Here is a 17,781-nt window from a genome sequence, read left to right on the forward strand (position 1 = left end):
GTTTCATCTTCCTGTCCCTGGACATTAACCACCTTATCCTGAGAGTGTTTGTGAAACAAGGCACCCCTAGAACAAAGGAGACCAATAACCCCATCAAACCTATTCTAAATACCTCCCCCACTCCATTTTATGTCTGCAATTCAGACTCTAGCTCAGCAATTCTGAGCCAACGTTGCTGAAAGATCAACCACAGACATGACCAGAGACTGAGTCGTCCCTTTGAACGCTCCAATCTGATTTTTACAACGTCCCTTTAATGCCACATTCCATCAGTATGGTGTTGAGGCTAATTACACTCACCTGTCTTCTGGAAATAATTCCTCAAATGTGTCGAGATGGCGGCTATTCGATTACTGCAGGCACCTCAATATGGGCCAATCTTGCCTCAGTTGCTTGTAGGTTATATCTGTCTCTCAAATGAAGTCGCTTGAGATGCTAATAAACTCTGATAAGGGGGTGGCCTCAGTGGTTAGCATTGCTGCCTCAGTACTGGGGACCAAAGTTCAATCCTACCCTCTGGTGACTCACTGTGTGGAGGTTAGGTGGATTGGCTATGCTAAGTTGCTCATAATGTCCAGGGATGTGTAGGCCAGGTGGATTAGCCATGGGAAATGCAGGGTTACAGGAAAAAGGTAGGGGCGTGGCTCTAGGTGGGATGCTCTTTGAACGGTTGGTGTGGACTTGATAGGCCAAATGGCCTGCTTCCAAATAGCCACACTACAGCATTCTATATATTTTTAAAAAAACTCCAATAAGTACAAGCCTCACAAACCCAAGGAATCTCTGTGCAACCAGTACTGAATGGAGTGTGGAAGTTTGGTAAGTGGGGCAGGGAGGTTTTTCCTCATTTCTGCTGTTTTGCTCTCCTTCACTATCCGTTCAAGCAGGAGCAACTCAAGACCCAAGAGTTATGAGATTATTAAGGGATTAACTGAGAATCACAAGGGATAAGTAAAACTCCAGAGAGAAAGTGAAGAAGACTAGAGTTAAGGGAAAGGGAGTATCTTTAAGAAAATTGAAAAGTTTAGCAAGCAAGTTTAAGTCAGAGCAGATGAGGTCAGCCGAGTGGAATGTGTCACTTGTCATACATGGGAAATCTACATGAAGCTGAGATGTCCACTTGTGCAAGAAGTGCCTCCAATGGTTAGCACTGCTGCCTCACAGCGCCAGGGACCCTGGTTCAATTCCAGCCTTGGGTAACTGGCTGTATGGAGTTTGCATATTCTCCCCACGTCTGCGTGGGTTTCCTCCCACAATCCAAAGATGTGCAGGTGAGTTGGCCATGCTAAATTGCCCTTAGTGTTCAGGGATGTGTAGGTTAAGGGAAATGTAAAGTAATAGAGTAGGGGAATGGGTCTGGGTGGGACACTCCTTGGAGGGTTGGTGTGGATGTGTTGGGCCAAATGGCCTGTTTCCATACTGTATGATTCTAACTGCAGAAACTTAAGCTCTGGGTTTCAGCTGGGTGGCATATCTGTGAGGCTGAAATATGTGGATAGGATGATTAGAGGTGGTCGCATTGCAGCAGTAGGTATGTAGACAATTCACTGAGGTGTATAAAAACAGTAATAGGGTTTATAAGGGAATATCTCCAACAAGAGATTTCAACATCCTCAACTTTAATTGGGATTGTCAATGTAAATAATTTAGAGGGGCAGTTTTCTTGAAACATATTCAGTAGAGGTTTCTATATCAACATGTAGGTCTAACAAAGGACAGTGCAGTACTTGACCCAATTTTGGGAAACAAAACTATGACAGGAGCATTTAATGATAATAACCACAACACCATAGGTTTAAGTTTGTTAAGTATGGAAAAGAGAAAAGATAATTTGCAATTAGATTGGGGTATGGTAGATTTTATTAAAATAAGGTGGGATCTGTCCAATGTAGACTGGGAACAGCAAATACTGAGTAAACCTACAGCAGAACAGTAGTGGGCATTTAAAAAGGCACTGGCAAGAATACATGCCCATAATGTACCCTTTGGGCTTATTTCTCCTACATTTCACCCTAGAGAACCCTGGAATATTCAGGACTGGTATAAAGGAAAAGAGAGGTACAAAAACATCAAATCAATGGAGACACTAGTGAAATATAGAGTGCAACGATGAACTTAAAACAGTTAGGACAGCATAAAGGCAGCATGAGAAAACAGTAATGGGTAAGAATCCCAAGGTTTTCCAAAGATATAACAAGGGAAAGAAGATTTGATTGTGTAAGATTGAAGGGCGGGACAGGGTGGATAAGAAGCAGTTGTTCCTAAGCTGAAAGTCCAGGGCATGATTTTAAGGTGAAAGGTAGGTGGTTTTGAGGGGATTTGGGGAAATCTTTTTTTCACTCAGAAGGTGATGAGAATCTGAAATGGACTGCCTGAGAAAGTATGTTGAAGAAGAGAACTTCAAAAGTACTTGGATGAGCACTTGAAGTGTCACAACATTCAAAGGTGTGACTAAGTGCAGGAAAGTGTTACTAGTGTAGATTTATTTTAGATTATTCTATTTTTTAAATCCATGCAGACCCGATGAGCTAAAGGGCCTCTTTTGTATTGCACAATTCTGTATTCAGCCTCTCATAAGATATACGACAGAGAAGGTGGTGAGGGGATTTTCAGTTTCCCCATATTAATTGGAGAGGCTGGGGTTGTGGCAGAATTCTATCTGTAGGTCTTTGTTTTTGAGCTCATCTGTGGAAAGGTGGGCTTTGAACCCTTGATTGACTTTGAGGTATGAAAGAAAGAGGGTGCTATAAGGCAGTGAACGTCTCATTCTTTTCTTAAAGACTGAGGTTGTGAACCAGATCTCAGTGAGCTAATTTTGGTGCTGGAAATCACCCCATGCAGACTAACCTCTGCACCGTGAACTCCACTATTCGCTTGTGACCATAAGAATATGTCAGGCAGTTGTAACTGTTTTGAAGTCCAGCTCACGACAGAAACATGGTAGAATAAAGTGGCTGCCTCCCCTACTCCTAAAGAACACAACAGCTGTAAACAATGCTTAAAGCCAAGTTTATCTTACTCCATGCGTGTCTCACTACAGTCCACAATACTTTCTGAAGAGAAAGGAGACATATGATGTGTTACCCACATCATAGGGTAAGTGTCCTGTCCCATCTTGGACAGTGTTGAGCTCCTTGAATGTTGAGCCTCACTCATTGTCCATGTCCCCATCTGCTGGGATATGGAGGAGTTAAAAGCTCATCTTGGAACGCAAGCAAAAATACCCTAAGGAAGAAGTCTTGGTGATATCAGTAGGCTGGAACTACATGGATGGTAGCTTAACTACAAGTGGATGAGTTATCCAGAACATAGAGCCAGGCAGTAGGATGAGCATTTATTGAATTGTGGACTCTGTGTGTCTGTAAGAAGGTTGATTGTGGGTGGTGTTGCAATTGAACACAGACATACATGCTTGGCAATAATAAGTAGGACCAGGCATTAATGGTGGGTCGATCAAGGAAGCCCCTCCTCCCATCAACTGGGGAAAACAAACCAAATTTCTGGTTGAACCGTGCTTCTAATTGAGAGCAGTGAACTGAACCATTCTTGAGGCAGCACCGTCCTCTACATTCCATTAGGGAGACACTATGGAATGGCTTCATGAGGTCACCGCAGGTATATAGAAGTGGGTAGAGAAAGGAATGACTGACTGAATTGCTCTGTAGGGCTGACACAGGTTCACTGGGCTGAATGGCCTTCTGTGCTATAATGACTCCTTACTCCTAGGGGAAGGTGGGGTATGGACTTAGTCCATTGGTGACACACTGGCCAAACTGTTTAGAAATGTCAGCTTTCCTTCTCTAGATGGCATCAATGAGCTAGTTAATATTCTGCATTTGTCAACCATAGCTCAACATCTCAAACTACAGAGCTGGAATTTGAACTTGTGTCCCTTGGGTTTATTATTCACATGCTCAAGAATTATGAGCCCAGTAGCATAACCGCTACACTGTTTTAACCAGAATAAAGCTTCTATTCTTAAGTCTGCTTAATCCTTTCAAACATGTCTTGGCAATGATAACACAGCCCTGCAATAGGGTAAAATGTCCCAACGATTTTAATGTACTGAATTTCTAAAAATCCTCAATGAGACAATTTAAGACCATCCCCTACCAGTGCTAGCTGACCATCAATGGTTTCCGGCTAATTAAAAAACCCTCAATTCTAAAATTTGTATTCAAACCTGCAGTTGCTGGGTCAAAATCCTGGAACCTTTTCTCTAATAGCATTATGGGAATACCTAAAACACATGGATTGCACTGGTACAGGGAGTGGCTTATCACCACCTTTATCAGGGTAATTAGGAAGGGTTTTATAAATATAAACCAAAAGAACTGCGGAATCTGTTAGTCAGCAACAAAAAGATTCTGAGGAAGGTTCAGACTTAAAACGTCAACTCTGATTTTTCTTCACAGATGCTGCCAGGCCTGCTGAACTTTTCCAGCAACTTCTGTTTTTGTTTCGGGTTTCATAAATGCTGGCTTGACCACAGCCACTGTTGCTTCTTAGGCATTTTTTCATTAATTTTTTCTGTGCCTTCACCTTCCCCTATTTCTGTAACCTCCTCTACTCCCTAAAACCTACCCTATGTCTAACCCCCTCTAGCCCCTGTGACCCTCCCTGTGAGCATAGCCAGCTTTTACTGCTCATCCAAAAATAGTCCACAGTGTGTTTGAAAATCAACCATATTGCTGTGGGACTGGTGTCATGCATAAATAATGGCAAGTTTTCTTCTCTAAATTACATTAGTGCACATGGGTTTTTCTGACAATCAACAATGGAAATGGTGCCCAAAGAATTGCTACTGATAAACTGGGAGGGAGATAAATGCTGAGTAAGGACCTAATGGAATGTGAATATGGGTTGGGCAGCTAGAGCAACCTATACAAAATGTGGTATGGGATAGGTGATGAACCGGAAATTGTTAAACTCAACGTTAAGTCTGGAAGGCTCAAGAATACACAGGTGGAGTATTGTGTGTGCATTTTGGAATCTACATTCTGGTAGAGATGTGATTGCACTAGAGAGTGTGCAGATGAGATTTACCAGGATGTTGAAATTAGAGTGGTGCAGGAAAAGCACAGCAGGCCAGACAGCATCCAAGGAGCAGGAAAATCCTCATTCCTAACGAAGGGCTTTTGCCCAAAACGTCGATTTTCCTGCTCCTCAGATGCTGCCTGGCTTGCTGTGCTTTTCCAGGACCACTCTAGTCTTGACTCTGATCTCCAGTGTCTGCAGTCTCACTTTCACCTTTACCAGGATGTTGCCCAGTCTGGAGAGTTTCAGTATGAAGAGATGTTGGACAGCCTGGGGTTGGTTTCCTTGGAGCAGAGGAGATCGAGACGGGTCAGCTGTGTCCAGTTCGGGTCACCCGGTTACAGGAAGCTGGAGAAGGTTCAGAAGAGTTTTACCAGAATCTTGCCAGGTATACAAGGTTTGAGTTATAAATAAAGGCTGGATAAGCTCCTACTGGACCATAGGAGTTAGAGAATTGACTTTGTAGAAGTTTATAAAATAATGAGGGGTATAGATAGATTTAATGGTAGTTGTCTTTTTCCTACGATGAGGGATTTCAGGACTAGGGGACACATTTTAAAGGTGAGAAGAGAGAGATTTGAAAAATACATGAACGGTAAATCTTTTACACTGAGTGGTTTGTGTGTGGAATGAAGTGGTGGATGCGGGAACATTTTCAATGTTTAAAAAACATTTGGATCAGTACGAGAATGAGAAAAAGATTAGAGGTATAGGGACCAGGTGCAGGCAGGTGGGAATAGTTTAGTTGGGAATACGGTCGGCATGGACTCATTGGACTGAAGGGTGTGTTTCCATGCTATATGACTCTGACTATGACATGATTGAGATATATAGGTAGACATATTGGAAAGGTTTAGAGGGATGGGGATCAAATACAGGCAATTGGGACTAGTTAAGTTTGGGATACCTAGTTGTCATGGGATGAGTTGGTCTGTATAACTCTATGAGGGGCATAGACAGGAAGCAACGTTTCCCCTTGATGGAAGGATCAATAACCAGGGGAATCCATATAAAGTAAGGGATAGGAAGTTTAGAGGAGATCTGCAGAACAAAGCTTTCATCCAGGGGGTGGATGTATCTGGAACTCATTGCCTGTCAGGGTGGTAGAGGCAGAAATCCACATAATGTTGAAGAAGCCAGTATGCTTTTATCCTTTTTTTTCTTTCATGGGATCTGGGTGTTGCTGACAAGGTGTTTCCAATCCCTAACTGGACTTTGAACAGAGCGGCTTGTTCAGCAATTTTAGAAGGCAATTAAGTTCACCATCCACACAAAACACTGAGTTGCAATGTTGTGAAAACTGTTAAGGATGTTGATAGACTTGAGAAGGTTCGTTAAAGATTTGTAAGGATGTTGCCTGGATTAGAGTGTTTGAGCTATAGTGAGAAGCTGGATAGGCTAGTTTTTATTCCCTGGACTGTTGAAAGCAGACCTTATAGAGGTTTATAAATTCATGAGGGGTGTGGATAGGGTGAATACCCAAGGTCTTATTTCTTGGGTGGGGGAGTCTTAAACTCGAGGGCATATGTTTAAAGCAAGAAGAAAAATATTCAGAAAGGACTTGAGGGGTTTAATGTTTTCATGCAGAGGGTGGTGTGTGTATGGAATGATCTGCCAGAGGAAAAGGTGGAGGTGGGTACAATAACAAGATCATGGATAGCAATCCTGCATCACAGCGCCAAGAACTGGGGCAATTATGTGGAGTCTGCATGGGTTTCTTCTGGGTGCTCCAGTCTCCTCCCACAGTCTAAAGACGTGCAGGTTAGGTTGATTGGCTGTGTTAAATTACCCCATAGTGTCCAGGGATGTGTAGGCTAGGGTGGATTTGCCATGGGAAATGCAGGGTTACAGGGATGGGGTGGATTTGATGGGCTGAATGGCCTACTTCCACACTGTAGGGATTCTAATCTATGAAATTTAAAAGGTATCTGGATGGGTAAATGAATAAGAAGGATTCGGATGGTTATGGGCCAAAGGCTAGTAGATGAGAGTAAACCAGATTGGGATGACTGGTCGGTGCAGACAATTTGGACTAAAGGATTTGTCTCTGTGCTCTTTGCCACTATAATTATTTAGATGTGCACTTGCAATGCCAAGACTATGGGCCAAGTAAGAATGTTGCCGGAGCTGGGGGGTTTGAGCTGTAGGGTGAGGCTGGGGCTGTTTGCCCTGGAGCATTGGAAGCTGAGGGGCAACCTTTATAAAGTTTTAGAAAATAATCAGGGACTTGGAAAGGGTAAATAGTCAAGGTTTATTTCCCCCAGGCTACAGAAGTCCAAAACGAGAGAAAGTAGGTTTAAGAGCGGAAAGATATAAAAGGGATCAAAGAGGCAACTGTTTCATGTGGAGTGGATGGAATGAGCTGCCAGAAAAAGTGGTGCAGGCTGGTACAATTACAGCATTTAAAAGGCGTCTGGATGGGTAGAGAGTCATAAAGACGTACAGCATGGAAACAGACCTTTCGGTCCAACCCGTCCAGATATCCCAACCCAATCTAGTTCCGTTTGGCAGCACCTGCCCCATATCCCTCCAAACCCTTCCTATTCATATACCCATCCAAATGCCTCTTAAATGTTGCAATTGTACCAGCCCCCACCACATCCTCTGGCAGCCCATTCCACACACGCACCGCCCTCTGCGTGTCCATTTTATATCTTACCCCTCTCACCCTAAACCTACGAGGAAGGGTTTGGAGGGATGTGGGCCAAGTGCCGGCACAACGGGACTCGACTGGGTCGGGATATCTGGTCGGCACGGACGGGTTGGGGCCGAAGGGATTTGGATGAGAGTGAAAGGGCGGGGTCACTTCTGAGGGGATAGGATGAGGGTGATGGGCCGAAGAGCCTTTTTACCGCCCCCCCACCCGCCACCAAAAACTCTGAGGATCTAAAAATTTGGATTTAGGCTGTTGTCAGAAGCAACAAGGTGGAAGATGAGCTGATGAAGTGGGAGGTTGTGTCTTCCTCAGGTGGTTGTGGAGGGGGCAGCGCTCCGAAAGCTAGTGCATCCTAATAAACCTGTTGGACTATAACCTGGTGTCGGGTGATTTTTGAAGGGGGGGGGGGCGATGGTAATTCCTCCGGTTTTGTGAAAGAAAAACATCGGCGGGCGATGACGGCGGTTGAAGTAACTCCCGTTTCGGTTTGCGATTTTTTTTTAAACCGGACTGAGGTAGATCTGAAGAGACGACGAACAACAATAAATAATAATCCAGCGGTTAAACCCGGTGTGTGGATACACGGCAATAAATAATCCAGCGGTAAAATCCAGACTTCCTGAGGAAATAAAAGTTTCCATCGAAAAAGCGGGAATGACGGGGGTTAGTCTTCTTCGACAGGACTGAGCGGACGGCCGGCTCACGGGGGAGGGAGGGTTCTGGAAGGTTCCGGAACCGTCCGAAGGCTCGCGAGGGCGGAGCGCGCGGGATCTCCCGCCTCCAGATTGCCGAGGCGGAGGGAGGAGGGGGGGGCGGGGTCTGCTGCCTTCCTCCTGCTCGCGGTGAGAGGGCGGAGCGCGCGGGGCTGTCCCCGCCCCCTGCGAGAGCGCGCCCCCCCCCCCCCCCCCCCCCCCACCCCCACCATGCTCGCGGTGAGAGGGGGTGGGGGGCGCGCGGGGCTGTCCCCGCCTCCTGCTCGCGGTGAGAGCGCGCGGGCTGTCCCCGCCCCCATGCTCGCGGTGAGAGGGGGGAGCGCGCGGGGTCTCCTCGCCCCCTGCTCATGGAGACCGTTGGTGTTCGCCCTCGCCCCTCCCCCTCTCTCTGTCGTTTAAACTGTGCCGCCGCTATGTTTTATTTTCCCCTCCTCTCCTTATTCTTCTTCATGCCGCCTTTGTGTATTTCTACAAAATATTCGAAGGAAACTTGGGGGGAGGAAGGTGCATTTGTGTAGCGCCCTCCCAATCCAGCAGCTCGCTCGCTCGCTCACTCACTTCCCCGTGGTTGACCCTAGGGGTGCACTCGCACAGAGAGGGGGGAGTGGGGCAGCAAGTGCTGGGAGGGAAGGAGGTGAGGACAGGGGGGTTTCAGGGGCAAGTGGAGGGGAATAGAGGGGAAGGGGGAGGGAATAGAAAGGGAGGGGTGAAGGAATAGGAGAGAGAGGTGAAAGGAATACGGGGTAAGGAATAGGAGGAAGGGGGAAAGGAATAGAAGGGAAGGGGAAGGAATAGAAGGGAAGGGGAGGGAATAGAAGGGAAGGGGAAGGAATAGAAGGGGAGGGGGAAGGAATAGAAGGGAAGGGGGAAGGAATAGAAGGGAAAGGGGAAGGAATAGAAGGGAAAGGGGAAGGAATAGAAGTGGGGGCAAGAAAGAGATTGGGAAGGAATAGAAGGGATGGGGAAGAATAGAAGGGAAGGGAGGAAAGAAATAGAGGTGGAGGGAAGGGGTGAGGGAATAGGAGAGAAGGGGGACAAGAAATAGCGGGGGGGGGCAAGAAAGGGAATGGGAAGGAATAGAGGGAAGGGGTGAGGGAATAGGAGGGATGGGTGAGGGAATAGGAGGGAAGGTGTAAGGAATGGGGGAAGGAGAAGGGGTGGAAAGGAATAGGAGGGAAGGCGGAAAGGAATCGGTGGCACAGTGGTTAGCACTGCTGTTAGAGACCCGGGTTCAAATCCCACCTCAGGCAACTGTCTGTGTGGAGTTTGCACATTCTCCCCAGGTCTGTGTGGGTTTCCTCCGGGTGCTCCGGTTGCCTCCCACAGTCCAAAGATGTGCAGGTTAGGTGAATTGGCCGTGCAAAATTGCCCGTAGTGTTAGGTGAAGGGGTAAGTGTAGGGGAATGGGTCTGGGTGGTTTGCTCTTCGGAGAGTCGGTGTGGACTTGTTGGGCTGAAGGGCCTGTTTCCACACTGTAAGTAATCTAATCTAATGTCGAATAGGAGGGAAGGGGGAAAAGAACAGGAGGGAAGGGGGAAAGGAACAGGAGGGAAGAGGGGGAAAGGAAGGGAAGAGAGAAGATGGTCGGGAAAGGAAGGGAAGGGGGAAGATGGTCAGTGAAGGGAAGAGGGGGAAAGGAAGGGAATGGGGGAAAGGAATATGGGGAAGAGATGGAAAGGAATAGAAGGGAACGGGAGGGTAAGGAATAGAAAGGAACGGCAGAGAAGGAGAGGGTAAGGAATAGAAGGGAAGAGGGGGAAAGGAATAGAGGGGAAGAAGGGCGGGGGGGGAAGGAATACAACTAAGGAGTGAAGGGACTCAGTCCATAACATTTGCACAGAGAAGATTCCAGAAAACTAGATTGTTCTTGAACAAATAACATCCTGTTTCTTTAAATAGAAAACCAGATTCTTCCAAGAATCTTCATCAAAACAGGGAAGAGGGGGAAAGGAATAGGGGGGAAAGGAATAGAGGGAAAGAGGGGCAGGGAAGACGGGGGTGGAAAGGAATAAAAGGGAAGGGGGGGAGAGGAATAGATGGGAAGAGGGGGAAGGAAGGAGATGAAAGGAATAGAAGGGGAGGGGAAGGTGGGGAAGAGGGGGAAAGGAATAGAGGGGAAGAGGGGGAAGGAGAAGAGGGAGCAAGGAGTAGAAGGGAAGAGGGGGAAAGGAATAGAGGGGATGAGGAGCATGGAAGGGGAGGAAAGGAATAGAAGGGAAGAGGGGGCAAGGAATAAGGATGTGTGCTTGGGTTAGTGAGTAGGAAGATAGAGCAGGGCATAGCAGCCGGAGATTGGCGTGATGAAGGGTAAGTGGAGGGAAGAAGTTGGAGAGGTGCCTGGGATGAGAACCTCTTCAAGGGATGGATAATGTGTTGGTAGATCTACCTATGGTAGATCTTTTATTTTTTTTATTTCAAAAATATACTTTATTCATAAAATAATTTGATAGTCTGTACAGTTGGTCATGCCATACATACGTAAACATTTGCAGAGATCATAATTTATCATTTGTATATACTGGTCTGTACATTTATCAATCATATGTCCATATATTTAGCTGAGGCGTCAGCAGAGCCCAAAAGACTGCGTGGGCCCCATGTTCTTCTTAGGCAGGCAGATGGTGGTCTTTCCCCACTGCACCTTGGCGGCAGTTGCCCCAAGCTTTAGCGCGTCCCTCAACATGTAGTCTTAGACCTTGGAATGTGCCAGTCTGCAACACTCAGTCGGGGTCAACTCCTTCAGCTGGAAGATCAACAGGTTTCAGACCACCCAGAGAGCATCCTTTACTGAGTTGATGATCCTCCAGGCACAGTTGATGTTCATCTCGGTGTGCGTCCCAGGGAACAGACCGTACAGCATGGAGTCCCACGTCACGGCGCTGCTTGGGACGAACCTCGACAAACACCACTGCATTCCTCTCCAGACTTCTTCTGCATCGGCACATTCCAGAAGGAGGTGTGTGACAGTCTCATCCACCACCCCCCACCCCCCCACAGCCGCTTCGAGGGCAGTGGGCGGTGCGGCTGAGAGTCCGGCATGCATAAAGGATCTCACAGGCAGACAGCCATGTCTTGGTGCTTGTTGGAAAGTTCTGGCGATGAGGCATTCTGCCAAATGGCTTTGACAGTCTGCTCAGGGAACCGCTCGACAGGATCCGCCCTCTCATTTTCCCGAAGGGTCTTAAGGACACTACGTGCTGACCACTTCCTGATGGACTTGTGGTCAAAGGTGTTTTTCTTCATAAATTTCTCCACGAAGGACAGGTGTTACGGAACGGTCCAACTACTCAGTGCGTTCCGCGGCAGCGAGACCAGGCCCATCCTTCGCAACACCGGGGACAAGTAGAACCTCAGTACGTAGTGACACTTGGTGTTTGCGTACCGGGGATCCATGCATAGCTTGACGCAGCCACACACAAAGGGGGCCATCAGGGTGAGGGTGGCATTGGGTGTGTTTTTTCGCCCGTTGCCCAGATCTTTATACATCGAGTACCTTTGGACCTGGTCCATCTTTGATCTCCATGTAAATTGGAAGATGGCCCGGGTGACTGCAGTGGCACAGGTTCTGGGAATAGGCCAGACCTGTGCCACGTATAACAGCAATGACAGTGCCTCACACCTGATGACCAGGTTTTTTCCCACGATGGAGAGCAACCGTAGCTTCCATCTGCCCAGTTTCTGCCTCACTTTGCTGATATGCTCCTCCCAAGACTTGGCGCATGCCCCTACCCCCACCCCCCCCCCCGAACGAAATACCCAGCACCTTCAGGTGGTTGGACCGGATGGTGAAGGGGATTGAGGATTGGTCGGCCCAGTTCCAGAAGAGCATGGCCTCGCTCTTGCCTCGATTTACCTTGGCCCCCGAGGCCCGTTCGAACTGGTCACAGATGCACATGGGTCTGTGCACGGACAGCGGATCCGAGTAGAAAACAGCGACATCATCCATGTACAGGGAGGCCTTAACCTGCAGGCCCCCGCTGCCAGGAATAGTCACCCCTCTCAGGCTCGCATTCTTCCTGATGGACTCGGCAAATGGCTCTATGCAGCACACAAACAATGCAGGAGAGAGAGGGCAGCCTTGCCTGACTCCAGATCTGACTGGGAAGCTATCTGATTCCCACCCATTGATTGAAACTGCACTGACAATGTTGGTGTAGAGCAGTCGGATCCAATTGCAGATTCCCTCCCCGAAGCCCATTTTGGAGAGAACATCTCTCATATACGTGTGTGATATCCTATCAAAGGCTTTCTCCTGGTCCAGGCTGATCAGGCAGGTGTCCAACCCTCTGTCCTGCACATAGGCGATCGTATCCCTGAGGAGTGTGAGACTCTCAGCGATCTTCCTGCCCAGTACAGCACAGGTTTGGTCAGGGTGAATTACCGACTCCAGAGCAGACTTGACCCAGTTGGCGATAATCTTTGACAGAATTTTGTAATCCGCATTCAATAGTGAGATTGATCTCCAATTTCTGAGTTTCTCCCTCTCCCCCTTCCGCTTGTAGATAAGGGTGATGATGCCTTTCCTCATGGATTCACTCATGGTACCTGCCCAAAGCATACTGACATACACCTCCAGCAGGTCCTGGCCAATCAAGTCCCACAGAGCGGAATAGAGCTCGACCAGTAAGCCGTCTCTTCCGGGAGTTTTATTCTTTTCGAAGGCCTTGGTCAGCTTGTCCAGAGATAGCGGCTGGTCCAGCCTCTCCTGTATTTTGTCGTCTAAGACCTCCGTGATAGAGGACAGGAACGACTGGGAGGCCGCGCTGTCGGTTGGCTTAGACTGGCATAGAAGGATTTGCTGATCCTCATGATGTCAGCCTGAGATGATGTTATCGAGCCATCTTCCTTCGGGCTGCTGAGCACGGAGCTCTCTTTGTGCACCTTCTGGAAGAAGAAACGTGAGCACATCTCGTCTTGCTCCACCGAACGGACCCTGGACCGGAAGATTATCTTGGAGGCCTCCGAGGCAAAGAGCGAAGCTTGCTAGCCCTTCACCTCCTTGAGGTCCTCCGTGACATCGACCCCCATCATCTACAGCAGGAGCAGGTTCTGCATACTTTCCTGGAACTGGGACAGTTTTCCCCGCCTCTCTCTTGCCTCCTGAACACCTTTGAGGAAGAAGAACCTCTTGATGTTCCCTTTTACTGTTTCCCATCAGTCCGCTGGGGACTCAAAGAGGGGCTTCATGGTTCTCCAACCTGCATAGACCCTCTTGAGCTCCTCAATGTTTCCCGGGGTCAACAGCTTTGTGTTCAGCTTCCATGTTCCCTTACCAGCTCACTGCTCGTCCTGTAGGTGACAGTCGGCCAGCAGGAGGCAGTGGTCAGAGAAGAACACCGGCTTGACATCGGTGGAACTGACTGGGAGCGTTCGGGACACAAACAGGTAATCTATCCTTGAGCGGATAGACCCGTCTGCCCGTGACCAGGTGTACCTATGCTGCGCTCCGTCTGCAGGGGTGTTGAAGACGTCGTGCAGCTTGGCATCTTTTACCGTTTCCATCAGGGCTCTGGACGTGGCGTCCAGTTTACTGTCTCCCCCCGCCAGATCGTCCATCTGCATCAATGATACAGTTGAAGTCTCCAGCCAGAATGACCGGCCTGGACGTAGCCAGCAACAGTAGAAGCTGCTGCAGGACGGCCAACCGTTCACTCTTACCCACTGGGACGTACACATTAATCAGTCTCAGGGGAGCATTCCTGTACATGACGTCGGTGACGAGGAGGTGCCCACTCACCACCTCCTTAACCTTGGAGATGGTGAAGTTACCTCCTCGCAAAAGGATACCCAGGGCGGAGGCGCGACTATCGTTGCCGCCCGACCAAATTGACGGCCCATGGGCCCACAAGCTTGACTATCTCCTGTAGCTGCTGAGATGCGGTATCCCACACTCCTGCAGAAACAGGACGTCGGCTTTAACGTTGGCCAGGAAGGCCATCGTAGAAACACATCGCGCAGCCGATTTGATGCTACGCACATTGATGCTGGCAATTCTTATCCCCATTTTAACAGTTTACGAGGTTACCAGTGTCCATTTGCTGCTGGTCTTGCCTCTCTGGGGTAGCTGTGTGCATCCCCGTGGTGATGGCAAATTGCTGGACCCTCCCAGGGCTGAGGTAGCTGTCCGGCTCCACGCTGGAACCATTTCCCCGCTCTGGTGTCTTTGGGTCAGGCCCAGGGTCCGCACAGTCCAGTTCTCCATCTGACAGCGGGGCTGTCATAGGACCGCTGCCCCCAGTTACCTGGAGCTGTGGGTCGGTGGGTACCTCTTGGTTCTCACCGGGTGGTCTTTACCCATCCCCTCAGAGGGATCGTCTTTCGCTATTTGGGCGGTGCTGCCCTCTTTTCTCCCCACAGGGCTCTGTCTCTTCTTCTGGTGAAGGCCTTGCACCCGTCCTCACCATCGGAAGAATTGCCTGTATCCTCGTCATGTAGGTGTTGCTTCCCCCTTTGCTGGGTGGCTTTGGGAGCCTTGCGAGGTTTCCTCTTCCTGCTTTTGACAGTAATCCAATCCTCTGCCTCCTTTGTTCCCTCCTCTTCCATTTCCTCCGTTTGTCTTGAAGGAGCTTGGATTGGCTGCTGCATCTCCCCACTGTCTGCAATCTGCTCCGCTACAGCCTGCCCTTCCTTCTGGGTGCCACCAGACACCATTCCCATGCTGCTTTGTGGTACCTTGCTGGTCTTATGTGGTCTACGGCTCGTGTTGTCACCTCCGGCCATCTGTGCATAGGTGGCGGCCCCTTTTCTTGGGCATCTGACAGAGCCATTCAAGCTCTCGGTTCAATGTCTCATCTGAAGGATGGCAACTCTGATGGGCTAGTGCTCCCTCACCTTATGCTAAATTCTGTCCTACTTTTATTTTTACAGTTAAAGTATTTGCAGATTTGGCAATCAATGCAAATTAGATTTGACCATGAGACATCTGCTAATTTGACGGGGGTGGGGGGTAGCTATGATGGAAGAATCATAGAGTTCCTATGTGGAAGCAGGCCATGTGACCCATTGAGTGCACGTGACCCTCCATAGAACATCCCACCCAGACCTGCCACAAAACCCGTTCTTGTAATTCTGCATCTATCATGGCTAACCCACCTAACCTACACTATGGGCAATTTAGCATGGTCAATCCACCTAACCTGCATATCTTTGGAATCTGGGAAGAAACTGGAGCACTCGGACACCCATACAGACAATATGCAAACTCCATACAGTCAGCTGAGGGTGGAATTGAACCCAAGTCTCTGGCGCTGTGAGGCCACAGTGCCACCCCTGAATCCAATAGTTCAGGGCTTCCCCAAATAGCATCCTGAACTGAAATTTTCGGATCGTACCCTCTAAGGCAGCAATAGTTTCATCCCCAAACCTTGCTCTTCCACAACATTACTCTTCCAAGTCTTTCTCCGCTCCTGCCTCCTCCCTACTCTGCTCTCACACACCAAAAACAATGGAAGCGTTATTTGAGGGAAGGATGTAACAGGCAGTGATAAATGTCTTGCTTAATTCGAAATCTAGGCTATGGTCCAAAGTTGCACAATTTTTTCTTCAGAATTCTGGAATCTGCTGAATGTTTCGATGAAGATTCTTGGAAGAATCTGGTTTTCTATTTAAAGAAACAGGATGTTATTTGTTCAAGAACAATCTAGTTTTCTGGAATCTTGTCTGTGCAGATGTTATGAACTGAGTCCCTTCGCTCCTTAGTTGTATCTGTTTTTCCTTTCTCACTCTCCTCCAACCTCTCTCTTTGTGGACAGCGCTGTGACACAGTGGTTAGCACAGCCAGAGACCCGGGTTCAATTCCAGCCTCAGGCGACTGTCTGTGTGGAGTTTGCACATTCTTCCCCCGTGTCTGCGTGGGTTTGCTCCGGTTTCCTCCCACAGTCCATAAATGTGCAGGTTAGGGTGAATTGGCCACGCTAAATTGTCCCATAGTGTTAGGTGAAGGGGTAAATGTAGGGGAGTGGGTTGCCGGTCGCTGTGGACTCGTTGGAGCGAAGGGCCTGTTTCCACACTATAAGTGATCTAACCTAAAAGTTCTCTCCTTACTCTTGCATCTTTTCCTCTCCCTTTGTTCGCTCTCCTTCACCCACCTCCTCCTCCTCTCATATTCCCTACCCTTAGCTCCTTCCCTCTTTCAGACTGGTTGCCAACTTTCTGCAGACGTGGCAGCGTGGACTGAATAAATGATTGCCCACTTCTTCTCCCCTAAACTTTTATTTGGAAAAGTACTTTTGGGGGCGGGGGAGAGGAGGGGCCGGGAGGGGGTTGTCGCCGCCTATATACCATTTCTGATTGGAGGGAAGGAGCTGTCAATCAAGGGCCCAGCGTGAGCTCGGATTGGTCCGTGTATCACTTTCAATGTAGCGAGCCAGTTGCGACCACCGCAGACGCGACGGGAAGCGGCGATGGGAAAGGTACCGAGGGACATCCAAAGGATGGGTCTGCTGGTGGGAATATTCTGTATCCTGCTGGGACCTAGCTGGGTCTCGGCTTCCAGCCCCAAGCCCGTCTCCACAGGTAAGGGGGAAAAAAAAGTTGGTGGTGGGGGAGGGCTTGAAATCCTGACATTCCCAGTGAGGCCAGGAGGCAGACGGAAAATCCTGACAACTCAGAGAGAGAGAGAGAGAGGCAAAATCCCGGCAATCCCATTTAGAAAGAAACTCGGAAAATCCTGACATTCCCAATTGGACAGAGACTCAAAATCCTGACTTCAGTGAGAGAGAGAGAGTTGGAAAATCCTGACTTTCCTAATGTGTGTGTGTGAGTGAGTGAAAGAGAGATTCGGAAAATCCTGATATACTCAGTAGGAGAATCTTAACACTCCCAGTTCGACCGCGACATGGAACGCCTTGATATTTCTAGTGACATAGAGAGACTCTGGAAAATCATGACATTCTCAGAGAGGGAGAACATCCTGACGTTCCTAGTGAGAGAGAGAAATCTTAACATTCCTAATTAGACAGAGACATGGGAAATGCTGACATTTTCAGTAAGAATAACTTCCAAAATCCAGAAATTCCCAGTGAGAGAGAGACTTGGAGAATCCTGACATTCCCAAGTAGATGGAAACTCATAAAATCCTGAAATTCTCAGTGACAGAGAAGAAATCCTGGCAGTCCCAAATGGAGACTCCAAAAATCCTGAAACTCCCAATGAAAGAGAGGTACTCAGGGAAAATGTGACGTTCCCGGTGAGAGAGGGAGGCTTGGAAAATCCTGATATTCTCATTGAGAGAGAAAATCTTAACATTCCCAGCGAGAGAGTGACTTGCAAAATCCTGACGTTCTCAGGACAGGAGGTGGGTGGAAAACCTGACATCCCCAGTGAGCGAGACACTCAGTGAAACTTGATATTTTCTGCATTGAGAGAGACTTGGAA

The 17,781-nt window shown here is 48.4% G+C and overlaps 1 protein-coding gene across 1 annotated transcript in view; it reads left to right on the top strand.

The window, feature by feature from the left end:
- The first annotated feature begins 16,734 nt into the window (after positions 1-16,734).
- LOC140492538 (multifunctional procollagen lysine hydroxylase and glycosyltransferase LH3-like) overlaps positions 16,735-17,781 on the top strand; it is a 79,535-nt gene continuing 78,488 nt past the window's right edge. Inside the window, exon 1 of the mRNA XM_072591477.1 lies at positions 16,735-16,920. Coding sequence (XP_072447578.1) covers positions 16,809-16,920 — 112 coding nt within the window. The 5' untranslated portion in view covers positions 16,735-16,808. The remainder of the gene's footprint in view (positions 16,921-17,781) is intronic.

This window comes from Chiloscyllium punctatum, chromosome 21, assembly GCF_047496795.1.
Source record: "Chiloscyllium punctatum isolate Juve2018m chromosome 21, sChiPun1.3, whole genome shotgun sequence".
NCBI lineage: Eukaryota > Metazoa > Chordata > Chondrichthyes > Orectolobiformes > Hemiscylliidae > Chiloscyllium > Chiloscyllium punctatum.